Source organism: Anolis carolinensis, chromosome 1 (genome assembly GCF_035594765.1).
Source record: "Anolis carolinensis isolate JA03-04 chromosome 1, rAnoCar3.1.pri, whole genome shotgun sequence".
In the NCBI taxonomy this organism is placed as follows: domain Eukaryota; kingdom Metazoa; phylum Chordata; class Lepidosauria; order Squamata; family Dactyloidae; genus Anolis; species Anolis carolinensis.
Window position 1 is genome coordinate 268,871,363 of NC_085841.1, and position 26,128 is coordinate 268,897,490.

General features: G+C 36.3%; 1 protein-coding gene across 1 annotated transcript in view; it reads right to left on the reverse strand.

Annotated features, from left to right (window-relative positions):
• The window catches only part of ptprj (protein tyrosine phosphatase receptor type J), a 107,047-nt gene that overhangs the window by 11,006 nt on the left and 69,913 nt on the right, over positions 1-26,128 (reverse strand). Inside the window, exons 6-23 of the mRNA XM_062967653.1 lie at positions 25,154-25,420; positions 24,512-24,778; positions 23,170-23,436; positions 21,232-21,498; positions 18,580-18,846; positions 17,629-17,889; positions 14,566-14,829; positions 13,140-13,268; positions 10,922-11,126; positions 10,661-10,785; positions 9,890-9,977; positions 8,180-8,221; positions 6,730-6,817; positions 5,987-6,077; positions 3,577-3,650; positions 3,326-3,460; positions 1,970-2,089; positions 353-513 (exon numbers count right to left, since the gene is read on the reverse strand). Coding sequence (XP_062823723.1) covers positions 353-513; positions 1,970-2,089; positions 3,326-3,460; positions 3,577-3,650; positions 5,987-6,077; positions 6,730-6,817; positions 8,180-8,221; positions 9,890-9,977; positions 10,661-10,785; positions 10,922-11,126; positions 13,140-13,268; positions 14,566-14,829; positions 17,629-17,889; positions 18,580-18,846; positions 21,232-21,498; positions 23,170-23,436; positions 24,512-24,778; positions 25,154-25,420 — 3,118 coding nt within the window. The remainder of the gene's footprint in view (positions 1-352; positions 514-1,969; positions 2,090-3,325; positions 3,461-3,576; positions 3,651-5,986; positions 6,078-6,729; positions 6,818-8,179; positions 8,222-9,889; positions 9,978-10,660; positions 10,786-10,921; positions 11,127-13,139; positions 13,269-14,565; positions 14,830-17,628; positions 17,890-18,579; positions 18,847-21,231; positions 21,499-23,169; positions 23,437-24,511; positions 24,779-25,153; positions 25,421-26,128) is intronic.

The following is a 26,128-nucleotide window of genomic DNA, read 5'->3' on the forward strand; positions in this document are numbered from 1 at the left end:
GGCATAGACCATGTAAAATGACAGTTCCTAGGATTTCATACCATGAAGCCATGGCAGCTAAAGTGGTGTCAAGCTGCATTAATTCTACCATGCAGATGCACCCTGAGAGTGAGTGGCCTCAGTGAGTTTCATGTCTGCTCGAGGACTTGGATCTGGATATTCCCAGTCCTAGTTTTTCATTCATGTGAACTCCCTCCTTGAATATCACAATGATGTTACTAGATAATTACCTTGGTTTTTAATGGTGAAAGCAATGGCTTCTAAAAATCTTCCTAACTCTCCAAACATAGTGGCAAAAAACTGCATTTCAAAATAGCTTTTTTGAAAAAAGAAGGGAAAATATTTTTTGTACCTGCAGTGCACTAGAGTTGGAGACGTCGGTGGGTTCTGCTTCATGTATTCTTGAACTAAGTGCCTGAAGCTAATGAGGAGATCAGTCGTTTCCGGAACGCCATGATCTGGCCAGGCGGTGAAGTGAAACTGCCTCACAGGGTGACTTTCTGGTGAATCGCTCTTACAAATGAAAATAAGGAGGACGGATTAAGATTCAGAACAATGGTACTAACAAGCATTTATAGTTAACTAGTTCCTGCAATTGTTTCCCAGCAATTCTCGGTGTGTAGGCAATATTTCTATCAAGGGCTCAGAAATTACAGGCAATCCACCACAAGGGAATTGCGACTGCACAGTTCCCTTGTGGCAGATTGTCTCTAATGTCTACCAGTCAGTCCCATGGTACTAGGCACTGGCAATGTGAATTAGAAGGATGTCTTGTGAGAATGGAAAAGGCAGGCACATGGAAGCTAAAAGTGATTCAGTGTGTAATAGGAAATAGGAATACAGACTGAGCATCTCTTATCCTGAATTCCAAAATCCGGAATACTTCAAATACTTCATTCAGATAATGACAATGTTGCTTTTTGGTGTTTATTGCTTTTTAATCATTGTACATGACACAAAATTTGTGTATTTTGACATAGAAAGTTTGTATATATTGATATACAAACTTTGTGTCATGAACAATGATTAAAAATGTAAAATATTGTGTATAAAATTACCTTCAGGCTATATGTCCTGGGGAAAAAGCAGAGTACAAATACTACTGCTACTACTATTAATAATATATAAGGTGTATATGAAACATAAACACATTTTGTGTTTAGCCTTGGATCCTTTCTCCAAGTTATTTCATTATGTATATGCAAATATTCCAAAATCTGGGGGAAAATGTGAAATCTAAAACACTTCTGGCGCCAAGCATTTCAGATAACGGATCTTTAACCTGTAGTATAAATGGAGTTGGGACCCCAGGGCAACTCTGCAAGTGGGACAGCACTAGTTGGCCAACAGTGAATACATCTAGCGGGGGAGGAAACAAATGATTAAAATTTTGGAAAAATGCCTTCTGTGAGTTATTCACTTGTTGGACAAACGCCTTTCTTGCCCTCCTGGTGCATGTCTGGTTTGCCCATTTAGGGCTCATAGACTGAGGGTGGGAGAAGAGGGTCCCAAAGATCTATAGGCTTCTCTTAGCACTCACGGGGCTTGATCCCATCATGTCCACCTTGATGCTGCTTGCAGTGGCTATGCTAGCTAGACGATTCTGGGAGTGCTAGAAAATATTCTTCTTAGCTAATCCATTGTGATGTATACTTTCAAATTGAGTTCAGGAAACATGACTTTGACTACGTCCAGTTTTCAGAGTTTTAATGCATTTCTATTGTTTCTCCCCCAGCTTTCTGAGAGAAATCAAAGCATAAACTGACCTAAAATAAATAAATAAATACCGGTAAATAAATAAAATAAGAGTAAAAGTAACACTACAAACATTGAATATTCCAGTCCCTTAATAATTTTGGTTGCGGTTTTCTGTATCTTATTCTCCTTTTTTTTAAAGAGCAATGACAAGAATTCCATTCTATATAGATATCAAGATACCTGTGTCCATTATTCACTCTACACAACTCACTTTTTCCATGGAAAAATCTCTTATTGTCCATTCCGGAAGGACAATTTCTGAGGTCATGGCTACAGTTATGTCTCCATAGCTCTTGGATTGCTTGTTTGGCCAGTACTCCTCACATTTTGTCTAGAAATATAGATTAAGAAGTGTGTTATATCTTACAATAATAATCAAGAAAAATAAGTAATTGTTTCAAGATAATCAGTGCAATATTCCTCAAAACACCGAGCAAGGTCAAATTTACACAGAGAGTGTGTGTGAAAGAAAGAATTCAATTTGGGACTTATGCATATGTCTCCCCCTATAATGCCCAAAGGCAATGTCTACTGACTTACTGTAAGGACCCAAAATCTCTTTACATGGCCATTTTGAGAGCAGTCATTAATGTGTGACTGGCTTGCTGCTTGCTATGAAACATGTAAAGGTTACACAAGGTGGTGGTAGGCTTTACAGGAAATCAGGATGGTGGTGGTATACGGTTCAGCATATAGGTAGCAGAGATTTGTATGCAAATATCCATGCTACATTGAGAGGATGTTGGCTCTACATCCATATGTGAGAGTGCATAGATGCATGTGGAAGCAGTTGGACACAATGAGATAATCTAAGAAAAGCTTTGGAAAGGGACCAAAAGGAAACAGTATTCACAAGATATCTCCAGGCAAATTCAGCACACATTTTATAAAACCTGGAACCAGGGAGGACCAAGCCAAGTAGAAATGGGCCAGAAAGCGGTCCAAGAACCAGATAACAGTCCAGATAGTTTTCTTCCTCTATCTTTTCGTTCCATCTTGAAATCTAAAGCACCAACTTGTCTTCTTTCTAATGTGATAGTTTAAGGGCAGGGCCTATACCTTGATTTTAATTTAAGCACTGCTTATTCATTTACCACCAGAATCATTACTTATTAAATTTCAATTGTTCTGAAACTTGGAACCTTTGTAAGTTGAAGTGATGAGATAAAAATATACATTAGAAACATATATTTTAATGACACTAGCGTGCACAGTAAGTACCAGAGCTATGCACCGGCATCATAATATTCTGTAGTATTATTCTAGCACCATGCTCAAAAACCCTCAAAGATTTTAAATAATAGCTTTTGAGGCCTAATTATTTGATACCAACCCAAACAAGATTTAAAAGGTTTTCACTTTGTTTAAAATGTTTAACATGCCTTTACACACTGTTTAAAAGCTTTCCTCCTTGTTTTAAATCGACATTTTCATAAAACATTTTAAAATTAATTTTATTTGTATGCTGGTCTGAGTTTTTGTGATTTAGGACTTTTTGTGATTAAAGGCTTTAATGAACGAGCAAATAAATAAATAAATAAATAAATATTAATAGGTAAAACCTTACCCTGCCTTGTTCAACGCATTTAGTCAACATAACAACTGTATAAATATTCTTTTCCCAGATCATGCGCCAGAAATCTTGCACAGTGGTGGGCAGAGGACCTTGTGCAGCTATGAACTCCTTTTTCGAATTGTAACCCTACAATTTAAAAAATACCATCTTTAGACCTCCTTTGTATTTTATAAATATTTATCTTATAAGCATTAACATCATCATTATCATAATTATTATAGTGGCAGATCAGAACAACTTACTGGCATATAGTTTGCATTGATGTAATCACTGCCTGGATGACTCTGAATGGAAAGTTTAACTCGAGAAATATCATCTGCAAATGCAAAAGAATTTAGTATCACAATCTTTTCCTTTTGTTTCTTAAACAGCATAGAACATAAAAAGTAAGAAAATCCACCGGAAAATAAATGTACTTATTAGAAAGACCAACTATAAGATAAAGGAATTTGGATAAGTACTGTAATTAAGAATAAAATTAATCTTGATTATTGAAGCTGAACAGCAGTACATTTTCCCTTCCCAATAAATTGCCCACAATCCAGAGAAAATTAGTCATACTTAAATTCTGTTGAAATTAGTTCATGTCTCACTAATCTTACTACAGAATGGTGATACAGGAGTCTTGGAACAAGGTTTGCAAAGGATTTGCTTTTGGAAGCAATTATGTGTATGTAGCAATTGCTATACATACAGTTCAGTTGTCTCTATTTCAATAGCAATGGCTTGTCTATGGAACATCCTCCTCAAGTAGTTTCAAGAATCACCAGCCCGACTATCTATTAGGCAGGAGGGTAACACAACCCTTTTTGTGTTTGTTGAAGGCTTTCATGACCAGAATCACTGGGTTGCTGTGAGTTTTCAGGCTGTATGGCCATGTTCCAGTGCTACTGGAACATGGCCATACAGCCCGAAAAACTCACAGCAACCCGCAACCCTTTTTGTTCTCCACTGTTTTTAATGAGTGGCCCATTCCTCTGCTTATTTATTCTAATTTTGTTCTGTTTCTTAAACAACAACAGCAACAATAATGTGTTAACTCTTCTACTGTCTTTTACTGGTTTTAATTTTTCACTTTTTTAATTTCACAGATTTCACTTTATAAGAGTTGGAAGAGACCACAAGAAGCATCCAGTCCTACACCATTTGGCCATGCAGGGACATGCAATCAAAGCACTCATGACAGATGGCCATCCAGCCTCTGCTTAAAACCCCCTAGAGATGGAGTCTGCACCACTATGAGACAGCAGCGTATTCTGCTGCTAGACATCTCTTACCATCAGGAAATTCTTCCTAATATTTATGTGGAATCTTTTTTTTTACTATTTGAATTCTCTGCTCTGTTGTGTCCTAGTCTCTAGAGCAGCTAAGTCTGCTCTCTCCTCAATATGACATTCAAACATTCAAATATTTAAATGTAGCTATAATATTCCCTCTTAACCTTCTTTTCTCCAAGCTAAATGTATCCACTCCTTAGGTCACTCCACAAAGGGTTTGGATTCCAGACCTATTCTCAGTTTGGTCGCTCTCCTCTGACATGTTCTGGTTTGTCAATATCCCTCTTGAATTGTGGTGCCCAGAACTGGACACAGTGTTATTCCAAGCGCAGTCTGACCCAAAGCAGAATAGAATGGGACTATGACTTTCCTCGGTCTCTAGACACTATACTCCTATTGATGCAGCCTAGAATTGCATTGGCTTTTAAAGCTGCTGCATCACATCGTTGACTCACGTTCAGCTTGTGCTCTACTAAGACTCCTAGATCCCTTTCACGTGTACTTCATTTAAAGCAGTGAGAAATTAAACCAGTACTGCATTCACCATCCAATTTAAGTACTGTTTTGTAAAGGAAAGCCAAGATATAAATGTACAATGTGGAAATATGCATAGGAATTCACATCATTTAAAGCCATGTAAACCCGTTATTTCAATAAGTGCTTTTAAGATGGCATATGAAACAATTCCATGTGCAAAACAAGGTGTGGATTCAAAGGTGATTCTGGTTCCTTTGGCTCATACCAAGAGCCTTGCCATATCACATCCCAGTGCTCCTCATCAGAACTGGCCGGGAAACTAGTTCAGCTGCAGTGGGAGATCACCTCATGTTTGAGAGATTAAAAACAATAAGTAGAGCAGAAAGATAAGACTACCTCCTTCCAAAATTCTGATCAATAAAAAAGTTTCTTGGAATATACAACTGTCAGATTTGTGATTTATCTAAATATGCTAAATTTGCAAATACAGTAGAGTCTCACTTATCCAAGCTTCACTTATGCAGTGTTCTGTATTATCCAACACAGTCTGCCTTTTAGTAGTCAGGGTTTTTGTAGTAAATGTTGCAATGTTTTGGTGCTAAAGTCGTAAATACAGTAATTACTACATAACATTACTGTGTATTGAACTGCTTTTTCTGTCAATTTGTTGTAAAACATGATGTTTTGGTGCTTAATTTGTAAAATCATAATGTAATTTGATGTTTAATAGGCCTTTTTCTTAATCCCTCCTTATTATCCAACATTTTCGCTTATCCAATGTTCTGCCGGCCTGTTTATGTTGGATAAGTGAGACTCTACTGTAGAAGGCCTAGTACAGTGTTAGTGCTACATTAATTTAAATAGTAAGTTGACTATACCAAAACATTGAAGAACTCACATGGTAAAACATTATTATATCTGTTTTTTCCTTTGTTATCAGGCAATTCAGCTGCAAATTTGGGCTGATTGACACCAACTGGCCTGAGATCCTACAGTGAAAAGAAATATTTAGTATTAAATTATCTCAAGGCATATAACAGTTCCTGAACAATTCACACAGACATTTTGTCTACACTGTGATATTTGAAGAGTCTTGGAATGTTATTTGTTTGGGGAACATTCTTCTTTATATGGAAATAGCAATATCTTAAGATAATCTGGACATAATGATGTTGTCAAAGAAATACAAACTAAACTTTTGTATCCATATCCATCCCCAAGTGCCTATGCTAACATTTTTATTAGGCCAACCATACAAGCACAAAAGTGTCAGCCCCTAGCTCTCTTTAACCCAACTGTATCCATTTGGCAAAAATGGTTCTACATATTATCTTCCAGATGTATAGGAATCATAGAATCATAGAGTTGGAAGAGACCCCAAGGGCCATCCAGTCCAACCTCCTGCCATTCAGGAAAAGCATAATCAAAGCACTCCCGACAGATAACCATTCAGCCTCTGATCAGTTGGGCTGAGTAGTCTCCACCCCCAATAGGCCTGTCTGATAAGAAAAAAGGTAATAAAACATAGCACTAAACGTATATTCTACATTTGAGAATGTGGAAGACTCTTGAAATATTAAGTATATCTCTAATCTATATAAAAAACCCCCACTGTAACAGAGGAGAAGATCAAATGCATACCTCATACTCTTCTGCAAAGCCACAGTTTGAGTCAGCCTTTTGTTTCTTAAAATAAGACTCAAAGTGTTCAACTTTAATTAATTTTGATCTGCAACGAAGAAACAAAGACTTGTAGTATTCAGTTGTGGTCTATCATATACTACTTTTGCCTGAAACTCAAAGGCCTACAGCCAACAACATGCTAGGGCTCAACTAACTGTCAGCACAACTTTTCCTTCTCCTTGCTGTAGCTCTCTGCACTCCTTAACTGACTTCCACGCAAAATCTAGCCCTGCAACTCAGGAGTCACTCCCCTTCAAATTCAGCTGGCGGAAACACATATGTCAATAGAAATCTCTACTTGGATCTTGACCAAAAAGTCCTGCAGCATTTTGAAGACTGTTTAATTATGCATTGAAATTTCACATACAACAGCAAGGCATGAATACTGACATACTTTGTAGTTTAATAATCCTAGAACTGGAGTGTACCTACATTGAACTATATAGTAATAAATTATAATATTAAAGATTACAACTCAGATTTCTAAAAAAAACAAAAAACACCCCGAATATACCCTTAGAGTAAACATGTGAAGTAGATAATATGAAACATTTGATCGGAAATCAAGTATTTTCTGAAAAATTCTATAGAGAATGATAACACATGGCTGAGTTCATTATGTATTGAAGATTTGGTGAATTATTTACTTACTTTTTAGGTCTGGAAAGAAAGAAGAAAGGGAAAAGGAAAACAGTGAACACATTAGTCATAAGCCTTTATTGGTGGAACACAACATTTGCACATAATATTCAGGGTTTAGAGAAGCAGAAATTTTCTCCCTGATGTGAGTCTGCTCAAATAAGTTTTACAGCAAAATGCAGATTTAGAAAATGATTAGATCATAGTTATGTTCTATTGTTACCATTCCCAATTATTTACTTGTGTTCTTTTCTCCCTATTCTTCAGAAACATTCTTCACCCAGGAAGATAAAAAAAACTTTTCCATAAAATCCAAAATAGATGGGATGCTATTCTCTCAATTAGCAATTGTGTATGGGGAATTTTTAGGGAGCCATATTAGAGCTTTAATAGTCTAACTTTAGGTCTAAATACCTGGACAGCACCAGTTCTTGGAAGACAGGTAGGGTTTGGCCTGATTAGAACTTGAATGGGAAACCACCATGTAATATCAAGTGTAGTAGGCTACATTTCAGAGAAAGCCAACAGCAAACGGCTCTTGAATATTTCTTGTCTAGAACAACACTATGAAATTTATGAGGTTGCCATAAATCGGCAGGCAACTTGAAGTCATGCACATGTGGCGCGCACACAATAGTTAACATGTTTTTAAAGTACTGGAAGTGTTACGGAATTTACATGATTTTTCTAACTAGGCCAACACAGAAAGCAATTATTTACTACTGATTCATTATAACTTGCAAAAGAAAAACAGTAATAGTCAACTTACTCAATTGGAGAGAATGGTACTTCGTTATTTTTTCCACCATGCCTGCAAAATTTGAAAATTCAAAAAAATTATTGGTTGTTTTCCCATTCTTTAAAACATTTATGCCAAATCAAATCCAAAATGCAAGCACGAAGTGGGATTCCCCAAAAAGGAAGCAGGTATGCAATTAACAACCATAAAGGAGCAGAAAGTATCTATCTCTATGTATTTCAACTCTTCGTTATGATACAGAACTGTCTAACTAGCAAAATGGTCACTATAATCTCTCTCTCTCTCTACAGAGAAATTTTTGCAAAAAAAGCCCTTCTTATACATGGCTCCTATCGGTCTGCTCCACCTCAAGCATCCAAAATGGCTCCCGCATGTTGTTTTTGAACTCTGCTGGGGTCTAAAAAAGGTGAGGAAGGGGGGAAGGATGCCTTTCTTTCTCTGGTTTGGGCAAGGATAGGGTAATGCGGTAAGAGTTTCTTGTCTATTGTTACTGCCTTTGCATTGGGTCTCTATTACACCATTGAATCATTTATGTAGACCCAGGGCCTTGGGGGTAATCATTTGTCAAAACTTTTTCAACTTATACATGTGTATATATGATAAATTGATAGAAATAACTAAGTATCAATCAAATATTTAAACTGTGGCTCTCACTTCTTCATCTTCTGAAAGAGAAGAACAAGACTTACAGCATAAATTTGGATTCCACCTACAGTTAATAACATAGTACTGTAGTTAATTCTAGAAATTAAAATCTGACAAAACTGACAGTATGATAGTAGCTGTCATACTGGACAACTGCCTCAACTCCTACTAGGCCAATTGTGTATATTTGGTCAATTTAAATTGTATCCATTCTCTAACTCCAAATATTACACACTGATGATAAAAACTAAGGTGTTGAGACTTTCAAAAACCAGCCATTCCTTAGATGGCCTTATCACTATCATGATAGTGATAGTGGAAAATTTCAGTGCACTTTTTGAAATATATTTAGAGGCATAGTGAAAGATGGTTTAGCTGTCTTGTCTTTAAAAACGTGGATGTTCCAGTTTTGTAGAGTTGATAAACTGTCTTAGATATCCTGAGATATTATGCAGAAAAGGAGTGAGCAACTGTGTAAGCATAGGGGACCTTGCAAGGCTGCCACCCACTATACAACACAATTTATTTCCTCCCAAATGCCCACTAGGAGGCGCAGGATCATTTTCACTATTTGAAAGCTATTTTAGGCTGAACGGAGACCTTTTTTTAACAACAAGGAGAAGAAGTTGCTTCCTTTTCCAAAGAAGGCCTAAATTGGCCCATAATGGACCCAAAACGTGGTAGAAATCCACTTCCTGGCATTTTTGGACAAAATTAAATTTATTGAAAATGTTTGTAATACTTTTGTTTGAGCCTTGGGGTCCCAGGGACTTTGCCAATAAGATGGAAATGCACTCCATATCCCCTAGAAGGGAGCATTCTGCAGCAAAAAAGTTTGCAAACAAACACTGAACTCTTTTACTCCCTAAGGCTTACATTTGCCCATGACCCACACTTTGCTCACCCCAAAAAACAGAGAAACAATTCCCAGTGTTCCTAGTCTAGAATATCTACCGTAGTAGAGAGTACATCCAGACTTTGCCAAACATGCAAAATAGAATCCATAGATATTTTCATCATGAAATATTAAACCCAGATTCCTCTTAGTAAAACATCACGAAATAATAAATATACCTTCTCTTTTGCCAGAAGATGAACCCCACTGCTGCAGCAATAACTATGGCAGCCAGAAGACATCCAACAACAGCTCCTATGATGACATCTTGAAAAGACAAAGGAACAACAGTAACTTTTCTGTGGTGATTCATAATACTTCTAAAAATGTAGGTGTCAAACGTACCCTTCAAGGAATGTCAACTACACTTAGTCTTACTTCTATGGTTATCAAGAGTTTCACAGTGAATTTAGAACTGAGGTTTTATTTAGGTGCCTGTGTTAAATAGGGAATCCAAATGTGATGGGGGATTTTTTTTGCCTTCCAGATGTTTTGATCTTCAGTGCCTGGGAGAGTGTCAGCCAGCATGGCAATTGTTAAAGGTTTGTGGGACCTGGAGTCCAAAAGGTTTGTGCAAAGGCTTCGCACCCTTGGAATAAGCATCCAGTAATTTTGTTTAACCTTGCATTAAGGAATTATTGAATACAAAAGGAAGAAAACAATTAATTTTAGTCAAGTGGAAGTTGGATCTGGTTTCATATCAAAGAAGACTTTCCTCATGTCTACCATGCTGATGTTTCAGCACCACATGAAAACATTTTACTTTCCCAAGCTTTCTAAACTCCAGCAATTTCCTTTCTTTTTCTTTTTCTGGCTTCCCTTTTATAGTATATAGTGTTTAATTTGTTTTGATCCAATCTAGTCAGTTAATGGGTACTTTGGTTAGATATCAAAAAGAGAACAGAACTGATTCCACAAGAGTATAAGTAACAATAACTTCATAATTGTACCTGGATTCTGAGGTAATGTGACAGAGCCTGAAACTGGTGAAAATGAGGCATAACTCCCCTCTTTGTCGATGAGTTCAGCAGTCTTATTCAAAAAAGCTATTTGAGTGAAACCGGCAACACATGCTCTGATGAAAGGTAGGGAAGAGAGAAAATAGTAGCTACATTACATATGGATAAAAGGGAAATGTATATGATTCATTTATAATTTTTTGCTTATACACAAGATTTATGAAAATAGAGTGAGAAATGTAAGAAAAGTACCTGTATGAACCAAGAGGATCTAGCTTCCCATTGACATAACCATATACTTTAGATCCATCTCCAATATTAATATCAAAATGTGGACTTTTGGGAGGGGAAGATGAACGCTTTTGCTTGGTTGTGATGACAGATGCAACGTAAGAGTTTGTTTTCTTCTGGATGAAATCATCATAGGTATATTGTAATGATTCAAAAGAGGCTACATCTATATGAAAAATAAAATCAGGTATTATAATTTATTAAACAAAAAATGAAACACAGTAGCTATGACCTCTGAATATACTGGTGGTGAGGTGAAATGCACCTAACCTTTCATCAAAAGGAAACCATGCAAAATCAAAACACTTGGTAAAACATTCAGTATTTATTATTTTAATACTTTCTTTTTTCTGTGGATGATTGCAAGCATCATCTCACTACACACCTCAGTTTCCATAATATGTTTTGACATTTAGGCCGATAGAACTGCTCATCACATTTCAGATACATAAAAAATATTCACAAAAGTGAATTAACCTCAAAAATCCCATTCTTTATGGAGTCCCCGGTGGCACAGTGGGTTAAACTGCTGAGTTGCTGAATTTGCTGACTAAAAGATCACTGGTTCGAATCTGGGGAGCAGGGTGAGCTCCCACTGTTAGTCCCAGCTTCTGCCAACCTAGCAGCTCAAAAGCATGCAAATGTGAGTAGATCAATAGGTACCTCCCAGGAGGAAGGTAACAGAGCTCCATGCAGTCATGCCAGCCACATGACCTTGGAGGTGTCTATGGACAATGCTGGTTCTTCGGCCTAGAAATGAAGATTAACACCAACCCCCAGAATCGTACACAGTAGACTTAATGTCCGGGAAAAACCTTTTAGTACCATTCTTCATAATTCAGAACTGTTTTCAGTTGTTAACTCAACAGTGCAAACAGGGTGAAAATGAAATAAACATTCATTGGTACCCCACACAGACATCTGGACTCTTTTAGGATCATTATCAAATGACCATTTCTCTTAGCTTGCTATTCCTCTTTACATTAACTTTGTTTCATTTCTGTCTCTGTCTGAATTTTTTTGCAAATTCATGTACAATTTGACGTATGTCTCTTTTAATACATGGATTAATGTATGCAATATGCCCAATGTACACATTCTCTCATATTAAGTGTATTTAGTTTTCACTGACATATGTACTTCTCTACATTTATTTGTTGTTGATGTGAGCCTTTAAGTCATTGCTGACCCACGGCAACCCTTCTGATGGGGTTTTCTTGGCAAGATTTTTTCAGAAGCAGTTTTGCCATTGCCTTCCTCTGAGGCTGAGAGCGTATGACTTGCCCCAAGGCCACCCAGTAGGTTTCCATGGACAATCATGGTTTCCAGAGCCACAGCACAACATGAATATCTCTGAACCATTCTGTCTCTACTTGTCCTACAATACACATTTTCATATGCACTCTTAATTGGAAAACAGCATTAAGAAATTCAAAAAAGTGCAGATAACAATTCATTCGCACATTTATTTTATATATTTGTTTGGCAAATTAGGTTGATGTACCTTAAAATCCAGTGTCTCCCATCCCTACCATGATGTCCCACTCCAATTTTTAAGGCAAAGCTCTCTTAATACCAAGGGTCTTTTTTCTAAAATGAAAGTTAATGTGCTTCCAAGAAATAACTTGGGGGGGGGGGGAGCAGAAAGTATACCTAGCTTTGATCCAGTAAGACAATAATCTATCATAACCACAGGTGGCATAAAGAGCATTGTAGCACTTTAAGAAACATTATAATGGTAGTAGACACATGAGAACCATTCAAAACTTATTATATTGGAAAGTTCTTCAGGGTAGGAGCAGAGGAATTTTCAAACAGTCCAAAAGGGGTAGAAATGTCCTCTTTTCTATACAGAATGAATAATCAGTTTCATCATGACAAAGCACCCACAGAAACGTGATTGGGAAACAAGTATAATGTCATATTTTTTCAAATATCATTTCTGTATTATGGTTCTATCAATGCAATGAGACAATTATGTGGTTTTGGCAGGCAGGTGATAAAGAGTAATGCTGTAATGATGATCAAAAGCAAGTAGGAATGTTCCCTGCAACATACACATATTAAACAAGCTGATTGTTTGACTTTTCATTCTCTTAATTTTAAAAAAAAGATAGATAAATTTCAGTTCCTTGAATTTCAAGACAGGAAAGTCAACCTAGGTATGCAATAGTTTTACCTGCAGTTGTGACAATGATCGCATAAGCAGTTACAGGTCCATTACTTGAATTAAAATTATCAAACTGAACTTTCAAAGAGGAGTGGCTTGTTGCTACAACGTTAGGGGGCCGAGATGGAGGTGGGGGATCTGGAAAAGAAAGAAGCAGTCATGAGCTTAAAGAAACACTATTTGACAGAAAATACTCAGATCTTTCTTTGACTATACTACGAAGAAACACTATCTATTTGTATCCTCATTACTTGAACAGACACAGAACATGTCAGTATTTCATCATTTTTGCGTCTTACCAAATCATGCAGGACATAACCTAACATCACCCATATCATGCTGTTACCTAGAATCTGTGGCAATGAAATGATATGGAGGAATCTCATAGTAACTGGAACTTCACATTGTAGATGCAGGAAAGAAAATGGTTTCTGGCTGTACTTCAAACATTTTGTTTTTTGTTGTTGTACTGTGTCTATATGTTACTCACTAACCAAAGCTACACATACAACACACAACAGCAATCATTTGCAAATACAGCATCATCAGTAGGCAGTATCTTGCAACAATTTTAAGTCTCCATGTTTAAAGCCAAGCTGTGTGGACATGCTGACAGGTTTTCTTAGTGATTGCTCTACATCTGTGCAACTCCTTTTCAAATAATGTTCACAGATTTAGACCAAGTTTAGTATTTTCTGGAAGAGTTGTTAGATTTTCCAATGTGGATTGATAACTACCTACACAAGGCCATTTTGTTTTTTATGCAGTAAGTAGTTATAACTATAGCAAGCCCTTTACTTTGACAGAAGTTAGAGATACAAGACCCCTAGAAAAATGGAAAAACTGCACTTAAAAATCCCCCCACTATTCTCCTGATTCTACCGGGTGACTTTATGGTCAACCTCCAACAAACATTGACTATCGAGTCATGCTGGAGGACCTAGTCATTCTTTAAAAGAACATATGAATCAAATCTATGAATAATCAAATCTTTAGACACACAAATGTAGAGTTTTAACTATAGTAACCCAACTTTTATTATAACAATTGCATAAGGCCTAGCTAGCTATGTTAGTCTGCTGCATCATGAACACATACCTGAAAAACTATGACATTGCTATAATAAAGTAATTAGTCTTTAATGTGCCACAAGAATAAGTTTTTATTGCATTTTTCTAAAATTGCTGTTACCTCAGGCTTAGAAAAGGCTGGGGCTGAGGAAATAAATTTCTAAAGATAGAACCAATGGGCCAATATTTTTTCCTAACATTTCAATCATTTTTTTACTCATCAAAAGTATCACACATCCAAACTTATTTCTGTTAGTGCACATATTTTTATGGTGTAATATGGATACACAGATGTAATGCCAACAGCAATATTATTCACAAATCAAAGTCCCCTATCCACTCCGAGAAGGCTGATTTTTGCTTACCAGTAATACTTGTAATGCATCTAATCTCTTTAGGTGAGCTCTCCTTTTCACATGAACGGGTTATAACTGTAATATTATAGTTGGTAAAGTAATCCAAATCTTTTATTGAAGTTTTGTTTTCTTTGCCAAGCATTTCAGGCGGTTTATTATTTAAGACTTTAATAGTGAAACCTTCATAATTCCCATTTGGAAAACTCCACCTTAAAATCAATTCTGGCTGCTTGGCCACGGGGTTGCACAACAGTTCATCCACTGGGGCTGGATCTACAAGCAAATAGGAAGACATGAAGTGACCACATTGACTGTTTAATTAACGTACAACGATGGAATGAAAAATGCAGCAAAATGGGAGAAAATGAAAATTACCCCACTATATCCCTTTCCTACTTTATCACCTTTTATTGATACATTTGCAGTTTTATTCATGCATTGGAGGATTTTTTTGTTTGTTTTTATATTCAGTTTTTCTTCTAAGGAACTCAAGGTGATATACATGACTCCCCTCCTTTTCACTAATAGGGACTAGTTCAGTACTGAACTGTTTGGATCCCTCAAATTTCAGTCCAGCTCTCTAGCCACCGCACCACATGACTCATCATATATTACAAAATTCTATTCATATCAGTATTCCAAATGAAGAAATATTACAACACAGTAAAAAGCATGTTTATATTTTTCAAGGAAAAAAATCCATCTTGTATTCAAACATGAATACCTAATCATACTACTACTACTACTACTACTACTACTACTAATAATAATAATAATGGAGATAAATACTGGTTCTCAACGATATTCATCTTGCAGATAACTTAATTTAGGCAGCAATCATATATTTACTTCAGAGGAAACCCTAATTAAGTACAGTAGAGTCTCACTTTTCCAACCTTTGCTTATCCAACGTTCTGTATTATCCAACACAGTCTGCCTCCCGCCTGGACCCACAACTGTTTCTCTAGGCAGCAACACGCAGCAGGCCAACACGCCCAACAACAACACAAGTGCAGCCATACTCCCAAACAAGTGGCAGACTTGTTATAAAACATGATATTTTGGTGCTTAATTTGTAAAATTATAATGTAACTAGCTGTGCCCGGCCACGCGTTGCTGTGGCGAAGTATGGTGGTATGGGAAATAAAGTATTGAGGAATTGGTAGTAGTTAAGGTAAAGGGTAAAGGTTTTCCCCTGACATTAAGTCCATTAGAAATGGGTTATATAGTTGTGTGGAAGGGCTTTGAGTCTACACTGCCATATAATCCAGTTCAAATCAGATAATCTTATTTTATAGGCAGTGTGGAAGAGGCCTAAGTGAGACCTAACTCTGCCTGTCCCCTGGGCTGAGTGGGTTGCTAGGAGACCAAGTGGGCGGAGCTTAGCCTTCTAACTGGCAGCAATTGGATAAAAACAATTATTCCTCTCCCTCTAATTAGGACTTTATTTTTCTTTCCTTTTTGTTGTATGAACGTAGAGGCATGGATGAGGGGTTGTGCTGCCATGTTTAGTGTATCTGGGATGTGTAGTTTTGTTGTTTTGTCCTAGGCCAAAATTTCTTTACCCTTTTATATATATAGATTTGACGTTTAATAGGCTTTTCCTTAATCCCTCCTTATTATCCAACATTTTTGCTTATCCAACCTTCTGCTGGCCCGTTTATGTTGGATAAGTGAGACACTACTATAGATTTGCTTCTTGGCAGACATGTACAGGGGTAGGCTGAAAAATCAATGCTCTTAGTCAAAAAATTACATTAAAAAGGATTTAAAAGTAGCAATATCACTGGTATTATCCACAGCAGGAGTGAGCAACTGCTAGTGGCTGAGGTGTGGCAGCATTGCTCCACCAACCCCTCAGCTTGTGCCATGTGCCAATATACATTCATTTCCTTTTCTTTTAAACTTTGAAAAAATAGTTCAAATGTGATCCTTGCCTTCTATAGGATGTGAGGTGCAATTTCAACACATTTTTCAACCATATGGGTTATTTGTAAGCCCACAAAATGTATTTTTTTAAACCAGGAAGTGAGCTTGAAGTTTAAAAAATTTGCAAACAAGTGAAAACATCACTTAAAGCATAACCTTTATATGAGTAATCACAATAAATATCCATGTTCATTATTACTGTCCAGGTTACCTCTATTATCAGCAGAAAATACACCAATATCAACACCAATATCAAAAAGTTGTTCACAAAAAGTTGTGCAAAAACATAATGGAACATATAAGATGGCAGTTCTTTAAGAGGGATGAAAATGATGATGATGATGATGATGATGATGATGATGATGATGATGATGGAGATACCTAGCCTTCTACTCTATGGCTTAAATTCTGTTTTAGTCCTGACTACATTTGATCCATTTAAACAATTCAATTTATCTATGTGTTCACTTATCATTAATCAATTAGCATGCTATAGTTGAGACTAACCAATAGAATTCCATCCTGTACCTCTGTTTCTGATGCTGTCCTCCCATGGAGAATGACGATTCAGAACAATAAATCTTCCTTACAATTTGCATTCATTAATTGCAATTCTGCCCATAGAGCAACAATATCCAAAAATCAAGTTTATTTAGTTAGTAAATGAAAAATCTATGTCTGTGAATGGTTTCTTCTAATCTGTTTTCCAAATAGATGTATGTTCTGTGTGTGTGTGTGTGTGTGTGTGTGTGTGTGTGTGTGTGTGTGTGTTACATTTCAGTTACAACTTACCTGGAACTGAAATGTAACACACACACACACACACACACAGAACATACATCTATTATGTGAATCTAAGTACAGTATTACCAAATTACTATGAAAACCATCTTGCTTTAGTTTTAGTCACCACATACATAGGCGAGGCACAGAAAAATAATAGAAATATGGTTTCAAATATTAAAGACAAATAAATATTCTCCTACGTCCCCAAAAATAAATATTGGAGTCTTTCTAATTTTGAGTATGTATTATTCCCTGGGCCACTTTTGTATCCATCATGCATGATGAGAAAATAACAACAATAACAACATTGAGCGGTCACATTTCTGTGAATACTTTATTGCTGTTTAACAGACTTACTTGTACAGTGATTTGTGCTGCTTGGACTTCCTTCCGTCTCATTTCCTGCTACTGAATATATGCTGAATGTGTAAGAAGTACCAGGATTCAGCTTTGAAATCTCTACGTGAGTGGTTGGGGAAGTCATGTTCTCAACTTCTCCCCCACTGGTGTGTATCCTATAGGAATACTGAGGAGAGGCTCTGTCAGGATTTTTCCATGTTAAGTTGACCACTGTTGTACTGATATCTGTAACACCGATGTTGTTCACTGAACTTGGTTCTGTAAAGAAAACAAAAGGTATGTTTAGTTATAAAGACAGTTTTGTCCTTTGTTTCATCTGAAAATCCAAAAGCAGTTTAAAATACAAGAAATGTGAAAAACCACAAACTACAATAAAATCAAGTTTAAAAAAAGGAAAATTGCAAGAAAACATTAAAATAACTAAGAGTAACTAAGATCAGGAAAATGCAAGTGAAGTGTATATCTAATTTATTGGGGAAATAATTTCACCACAATTAGGGCCCTTTTCTGTACCATGAGCAATGAACACCATTAGATTAAAATATATATAATGCTGAATAATGCTTGAAGTCTGAAATATTTGCCAAAGAACTATAGAGTTAACTCCATATTTGTTGGGGTTAGGGGCATAGGTCCCCCATGAAAATGAAAACCTAAAAACAACAAAAACAAAACAAAAGCAAAAGTAAACAGAAACCTCTACTTTAGAGGGGGGAATAGGTGAGAAAAAAATAAGTAAAACAAAATGTTCAATGATGATAAATATGCTATATTAAAATGATATGGGCATTACTTCCAATGCATGTATCAAAATATGCAGCACATTACTGGGGAAAAAGCTATAAGTCATCTGTTTAGATCCACAGTGTAAAGGTACAGAATGCATGTGCATGATCCATGTTACTATCAGAAACCACCAAACCATACTTCTCAATTTAATTTACTTACTTGTATAGACAGTTGCAACATCTGCACTTCCTGCAGTTTTATTATCAGCTGCTAGTGGATAGACGCTAAATATGTATAATGTTCCAGGCTCTAAGTTATTAATTACTGAACTGGTTGTATAAAAATATGTATTCTCAACAGAAAAATTATCTTGTATTTGTATCTGGTAAATGTAGCTGGAGGCATGCAGGTCACCATTTTCCCATGTTAATTTCACTGTTGTGGTGTTGATGTTTTCAGTGTGAATGTTAGAAACTGGACTGGGCCCTGTTCAAGAGAGAACGAGTGAAATTAAAACGTTTTCAAGCATCTATATAGTAGCGATAGATATCAGTTAGGAGTCCTTATTCTGTGGCATCTCTATCTTTTCTACTAGTCTAAGGGCAAATAATGTATTAGAGAGCCAATTTAAAATAAGTAAACTTACTGGGAAAGTAGCATAGCAAACATTCAGATGTTTTACTATCTTAAGCATATTTCACACTAGATATTCCTTCCAACATGTAGCAAGGTAGTATGTTTAATACACATCATTCTACAGGGAAGCAAGTTACAAGAACTATGAACAGTTTGCACCAGATCTACTGAATATACTCATGGATAAATAATTTTAAAAGACTGATTAAAATTGACACAAAAACTTGGATTAACATATACACAAGTTAATGTCAAATACTATGTACAATTCACCTCGTACACTCTGGTCCTCTGGGGACCTTTATGTCAACCAGTCAGAAGTCAACTGGTAACTGTCACTCTGATAGCTTTTTAATTGGCTGTCTCAAGACTGTGGAATGACCTGCCGGAAGAGCTTTGACTGCTAAATCAGCTGTTAAAATTTATGAGAAAATAAAGACCTCTCTTTTCCAGTAGTCCTAGTCAGTCAAGTTTCAACTCTATATCTAAATTTACATTTTGCTAGTATGAATTATTTTATGTGCTTTAATCTTATGTCTTATGTATATGTGTTTTAATAGTCTTATGTTTTCCCCAATGTATATTAACCATGTTGTGCCCTAGCTTGAGGAGAGGAGGGTAAGTACTACTACTAAAATGACTGCTATTGGTGCAACTCCCAGAACCCACAAATCCATGTGGGACAGATGGTAACATCCCCAAAGACCTCTTACCTTACCAGAATCCTTGTTGTCCTGTGTTGTACCTTCCTTTCGGAGGGGGGGGGGGGCAGGGGGAAGGGAGTTACCCGTAAGTAAGCAAATGGAGTAGAAGTATCTAAATAAAAATATGAGGTATGGGGGTGGGAGACAACATCACTGGGCTGAGATTGAAAAGGAAGACTGTCCTCACTCTCTTGCTCACTGTTGCCACTGCTACTGGTTGCTTTGCTTGGTTTTGCCTGATTGCAGCTGCTCCCCCTTTCAGAAAGAGATTCAGCAGCAAAATGTGCCATCAAATATTATAATTTTCTTAAAATTAAACCTAGCTTTTTTGGTAGGCCTGGCTGTGGCGCAGCTGGTTAGTAGCCAGCTGCAATAAATCACTACTGACCGAGAGGTCATGAGATCGAAACCCAGGTCAGGTTAAGCCCCCGACCATTTAATAGTCTAGCTTGCTGTTTACCTAAGCAGCCCGAAAGACAGTTGCATCTGTCTAGTAGGAATTTTAGGTACGCTTTATGCAGGAGGCTAATTTAACTAATTTACAACACCATAAAATTGCCAGTAGTGCATGGATGGAATGAGGAAGTAATACCACCAAGGACTCGGTGTCACAAGTGACGGCGAAGTGGCAGCTCCCCCTGTGGCCAGAATCGAGCATACCTTCATGAAAGCCAGAAGCTGGAAAAGGTTAAATTGCCTCTGTGCGTATCTATATGTCATAGGTCTAATAGCATTGAGTGTTTGTCATGTATATGTGCATTGTAATCCACTCTGAGTCCCCTTGAGAAGGGCGGAATATAATAAATAAATAAATAAATTAATTAAATAAAATAATCAATTTTAAAATATTAATTTTAAATCAACATTTGAATGATTTTAAGGTGTGTTTTAATCTTGTGTTTATGTGTTTTTAATCTATGGTTTAAAATGATTTTATGAGTATATCTATTGTAATTGAACTCTCTGTTTTACCCCACCCTGAGAACTGGGGAGAGGCAAGTAAGAAATAAATGATGATATCATCATCATCATCTCCAAGAGACAGAAGAGGATCTGTGAGTGAGGCAGAGGAGATTTTTAAAACCCAACATAACAGGAAACTGAATAATGGAGGGAGCAGCTGCAATCAGGCAAAGTAAAGTAGCTATATTTACACCTCATTCCCTTTTCTTGCCCCTCTCTTCACTCCCTCCCTTCTCTTCTCTAAACACAACTTCTGTAATTTAGAAGTAGCCCTGAGTGTTTTGCCTCCACTACATACATATACATCTATGTGTGCAACAGAGAGTGAGAGAAAGTCTGTAGAGATAAGTTCCCTCAGGCTAAAGAGAGAGAGGAGGCTGTACTATGAGAAAAGCAGGACTTACTGATGGGGATGGTCCCTTGATGTAACACAAGCATTTTCCCTTCTCTGCAGAATGACCCCCAACTTATCTACAGGTCACGTCAAAATGCATAATTTTGGCCCCTTGCCTAAAAAATTGGAAGGTTAGCAATACTAAGCAACACTAAGGTAATTTACTTTAATTACTTGTATAAGAAGTTGTCCAGTTTAAGTCCCCTTCAGTTTTGTGATCAGCTGCTACCGTAAAGATATTGAATGTATATAATGTTCCAGGTTCTAGATCGCTAATTTCTTCACTGGTGGTATTAGACGATACATCCCTAGAAGTATCATTTCCCTCTATTTGTATTCGGTATGTATAGCTAGGAGCTTGCAGATCATTGTTTTTCCAGGTTAAATTCACTGTCGTATTGCTGAAGCTTTCAATAAAGATGTAAGAAACTGGATCAGGTTCTACAAAACAAAGAAATTTTCTGTCAATTTAAGCATCCAGTTATGAGTTGCTTCACCAGATACTCTCATATGCATCAAACCATGAAACATCTTTATTGGAAATCTCTCACTTAAAAAGAAAACATACACACCACGCCTGCTCTATTCATTGACTCAGGACAGAATCATTTCAGCTGAGTTTATTTACATTAAAACACACAAATAATCCAACTTGAAGAATCCAAACATGATCAAATATCGCAAAAGGAACATGAAGCAATGATAGTATCAAAATCTCTCAGGAGAGTGTGGTTAGTCCAATTTTTGCAATACTCTGATCAATTATCTTCCATTAATTGTAACAATCAGTTTATATACAGAGGACCGTGCTCTGTAGGTCTGCACAAAGCTCCTTGGGTTAGCTGAAGCTCAACTTAATGAAATTCTACATAAATCGGAAGAATAGTGAATATCTGGGGTTTTCAAGTTTTTAAAGTAAAACAGTGGGTATGATCTTTACTAGATGACAGTTTTTCAACATGTTTGCCTTGACTCTGTATGGGGAAAGAATTTAAATAGTACCTAACTTTAAGTTTCTGGGGATGCATTTCGACACTATGGTGTTAAATTAATGCAGTATGACATCGTTTTAAGTGTCATGGCTAAGTGCTATGGAATCCTGGGATCTGCAGTTTAGTGAATCCATTTGCACTATTTGGCAGAGAAAGCTAAAGATATTGTAAAACTGCAACTTCTATTATTCCAGTGCATTGAGCCATGGCAGTCAAAGTGGCTTCACTTTGCATTAATTTTACAGTGTAGATGCACCTTAACCTAACTTGGAAAAAGCTCTTTCTTTCTTTGATTTAGAAATGTCAGATGAGATTGTAAAGCAATGTCCAGGGACACATGATGATCACATAAACAAATTGTAGTGGTGCTTCATCATGCTTATACTCAACCTTGTTCGATTATGGTTGTCATACCCTTTCACTGATCTGTTCTATTTTATTGCATGGGATTGATAAGCTCCAGTCTAACACTGTATGGACAATCACTGGAGCAAGTACTCCTTGCTCTGTTCCGCAGGGAGCTTGTGGGGAATGTCTTATGTAATCTCAGGGGCGAACTAATTGATCTCTCATTCAGAGATAAATTGAGGAATATTCAAGACAATCTTTATTGGGTTCTCTATGATACATGTTGGGGATTTGTTGCCTCTAAGAAATCCATTCCCCATATTATTCAGGTTTGACAACTATTGGATAAATATAATGTTTTCAGAGTTACTGTTTCTAAAGAACATGCCCTATCTGCTTTTAGATGGTTATGGATTCCACTTTGGAGGATGTGCATCTGTGTCATCTGGGCTCTCAAGAGAGTGGCACTTCTTTGTCTGAAGAAATTTGTTTATGAATACAGTATATACTGTTACATTGATAAAGAAATTTCTGTCATGCCGAACCACCGGTCTAGACTCTAAGGAGCTCCAAACTCACTGTTCTATAAACATCCGAAATACCATACTAGTATTCAAGATATGAAAATAAGTATTTATGTTATTTTTAACACGAACAGTTCAGAAATTATTCATAGTCCCATAAATCAATCTGAATTGGTATATTCTCCTTAATCTGATTCTATGGGATTTACCCTTAGAGTGCAAAATTTCCACCATCTTTATTTACTTACTCGTATAAATAGCTGTATCATTTGGATCTCCATGAGTGCTATTATCAGCTGCTACTGAATAGATGATGAATTTATACAATGTTCCAGGTTCTAGGCTGCTAATGACAAAACTTTTGATAGAAGAAGTTTCATTCTTGGAAGTGCCATTTCCTTCTATTGTTATCCAGTAAGTGTAACTAGAAGCATTTGGATCACTGTTATTCCACTGTAATATTATTGTGTCAGTTGTGAGATTTTCAGCAGAGATGTCATACACTGGAGTGGGTTCTTTTAAGGAAAGATGGTGAAACGGGTTTTGTTTAAAATATGAAAAAGTTATCACAGTATAAAATGTGTACAGCACCAAGTCTTTTAAAATGAATACAGCATTATTGTCTTTTAATTACCTAACATTTCTTCTAATAGATTTTAACAACAACAACAATAACAACAACAAATTGGGATTTTTTTGAATTGTTCTTGTTGAGTGCCTTCAGGGCATTTCTAATATTAAGGTGAATGCAAAATTTCTTCTAGGTGGGTTTCCATTGCCTTCTTCTAAAGTTGAGAAGGTTATAACACGCTCAGATTTGGAATATATGAATAGAGTAAAAGAGAAACAAAATCCAAGAAAATATGAAGGAAAAAAACTGAAATCTAATTTTCACCATTTCACTTGGATTCTTAGGATGCAGTCAGATTAGCATGGGCTCTTAGACACTGGTTTGAAAGTGTCATTTACTGTTTAATTTGAAAGTAGTTGTTATACTCTAGAAACTCCACTTTTGTGGCTGCCACAAACTATGATTGAGACTCTATAGATATTCAGTGAAAATTATAGCAAAATGTGCCGCAGAGTGTCCCGTAGAAACAAAGTTTTTACAGTTTAATAAACTTTCCCCATGTTTTTATGATAGAACCAGTTAGGAGATGACATTTATAACCCCAGAGCAAAAATTGTGTTACATAGTGTTATTTAAGAACAACAAAGTACACAACATTGTCCAGGTCTCTAGGAAATTACAAAGTTTTTGTGCAAAAGAGCTATGGTTGGCTCTACGCATCCACAAATTCTGTATCCACAAATTCAACTTCCCATGGCTTGAAATACTCCAAAAATATATATTTATTTATATCTAAAAGGCAAACCTTGATTTTACCATTTTATATTGGGGATACTATTTCTCTACGTGACTGTATATAATAGTATTCGTGCAGCCATAGATTTTGATATTCATTTGGGGTTCTGGAACCAAACCCAACCAATATCAAGGGTCACACTATATACTATGCATATACAAAATACCTTTCTAGTTAACATGAAAATCTGAACCCAGCACCTCCTTTAATTTGATGTACTTACTTGTATAAGCAGTTATATTCTCAGGTTCTCCTACAGTAATATTATCAGCTGCTACTGGACAGATGTTGAATGTGTACTGTATTCCAGGTTCCAAGCTCTGAATTACTGCACTGGTGTTATTAGAAAATTCACTCCAAGAAGCACTATCTCCGCTTATATTTATTTGGTAAGTGTAGCTAGAAACACGTAGGTCATCATTTTTCCATGTTAGGCTCACTGATGTGGTGCTGATGTTTCCAGTGCGGATGTCAGAAACTGGATTAGGCCCTGATTAAGAAAGAGACTTTGAATTAAAGTATTCCCTCCCTCTATTAATGATAATATATTAATAATAATTAATACAAAATATTAACCAACAATTTGATTGGCTATTATGTTCTTTGTGTGTTCATTATTTTTTCCATAGTGGGATTTATAAGTCACCTCTTTCCTAAGTAAGGGGCCTCTCAGGAGTTCATTTGCAGCTTGGTACAATCTAGCAATTCAAGCGATGTTCACTTTTGGATTGGAACTTCTCAAAACCCGGTAATTCTGGGCTGTTTTGATACTAAATTGGTTCCATGTCTCTCAGGTGCTTGCTTAACCTCAGACATGGAGAAAAATGTTCAATCTCATGAAAATCACATATCTGAATATACTCACGTGTATAAACGATTAAGTCCTTTGAATCTCCCTCAGTGGTATTATCCGCTGCTACTGGATAAACTTTGAATGTGTACTGCGTTCCAGGTTCCAGATTCCTAACTTCTATATTGGTATTGTTGGAAGATTCAGATCTGGATGTATCATTTCCTTCAATTTGTATTTGGTACGTATAGTTAGAAGCATCTGGATCATTCCTGTCCCACTTTAAAGTTACTGTAGTATTGCTGATATTTTCAGCATGGAGGTTAGAAACTGGACTGGGTTCTATTTAGGAAAGGAAGGGAAATGAATATTTTTTTATTTCAATGGAAGTACATTTCTCAATTTTAAATGGTATTAAAAGACACTGCAACTTCAATTACAAAAAATCCCCTTTTATTCAGAGTGGTAAATATCATTAAAATAAAAATGATTGAAAAATATTTACATTTTGATGAACATACACTTTTAATTGTAACAGCTGATTGAAACATATTTACATTTTGCTGAATGTACACTTTTAATTGTAACAATTGAGTACCACAAGTAATTGTACTAGTGTCATGCAATGTTTAATCTCTCAGAAAATATATCAATTAGTTTATAATTAATATTCTATAATTGTGACTAGAAGCCATGCAATTATTATTGCACTGTATCTAACTGAACATCTTAAGTGGAGTTTAATTTATGGCACAAGTATCTTGTTGGAGTACATCCTATTTTTGCTTAACTTGTGAGGACAGAAACAATTTGCGTTTATAATCTTATTGTCCCTCCTACTTGAGCAATCAGACCATTATATAGAATCAGAACATATATAGAATCAAAGTCTATTTGTCCTTAGGAGTCTTTATTTGACTTTGCATGCCTGCATATTGTTATAACTACATGAATATCATCCTTCCAATTCTTTTCTGAGGTAGCTTCTAGTACTTTAATTTTCCTTTTTTATATTTGTTATATGTTGAATAATGCCAAATTTGGTATATT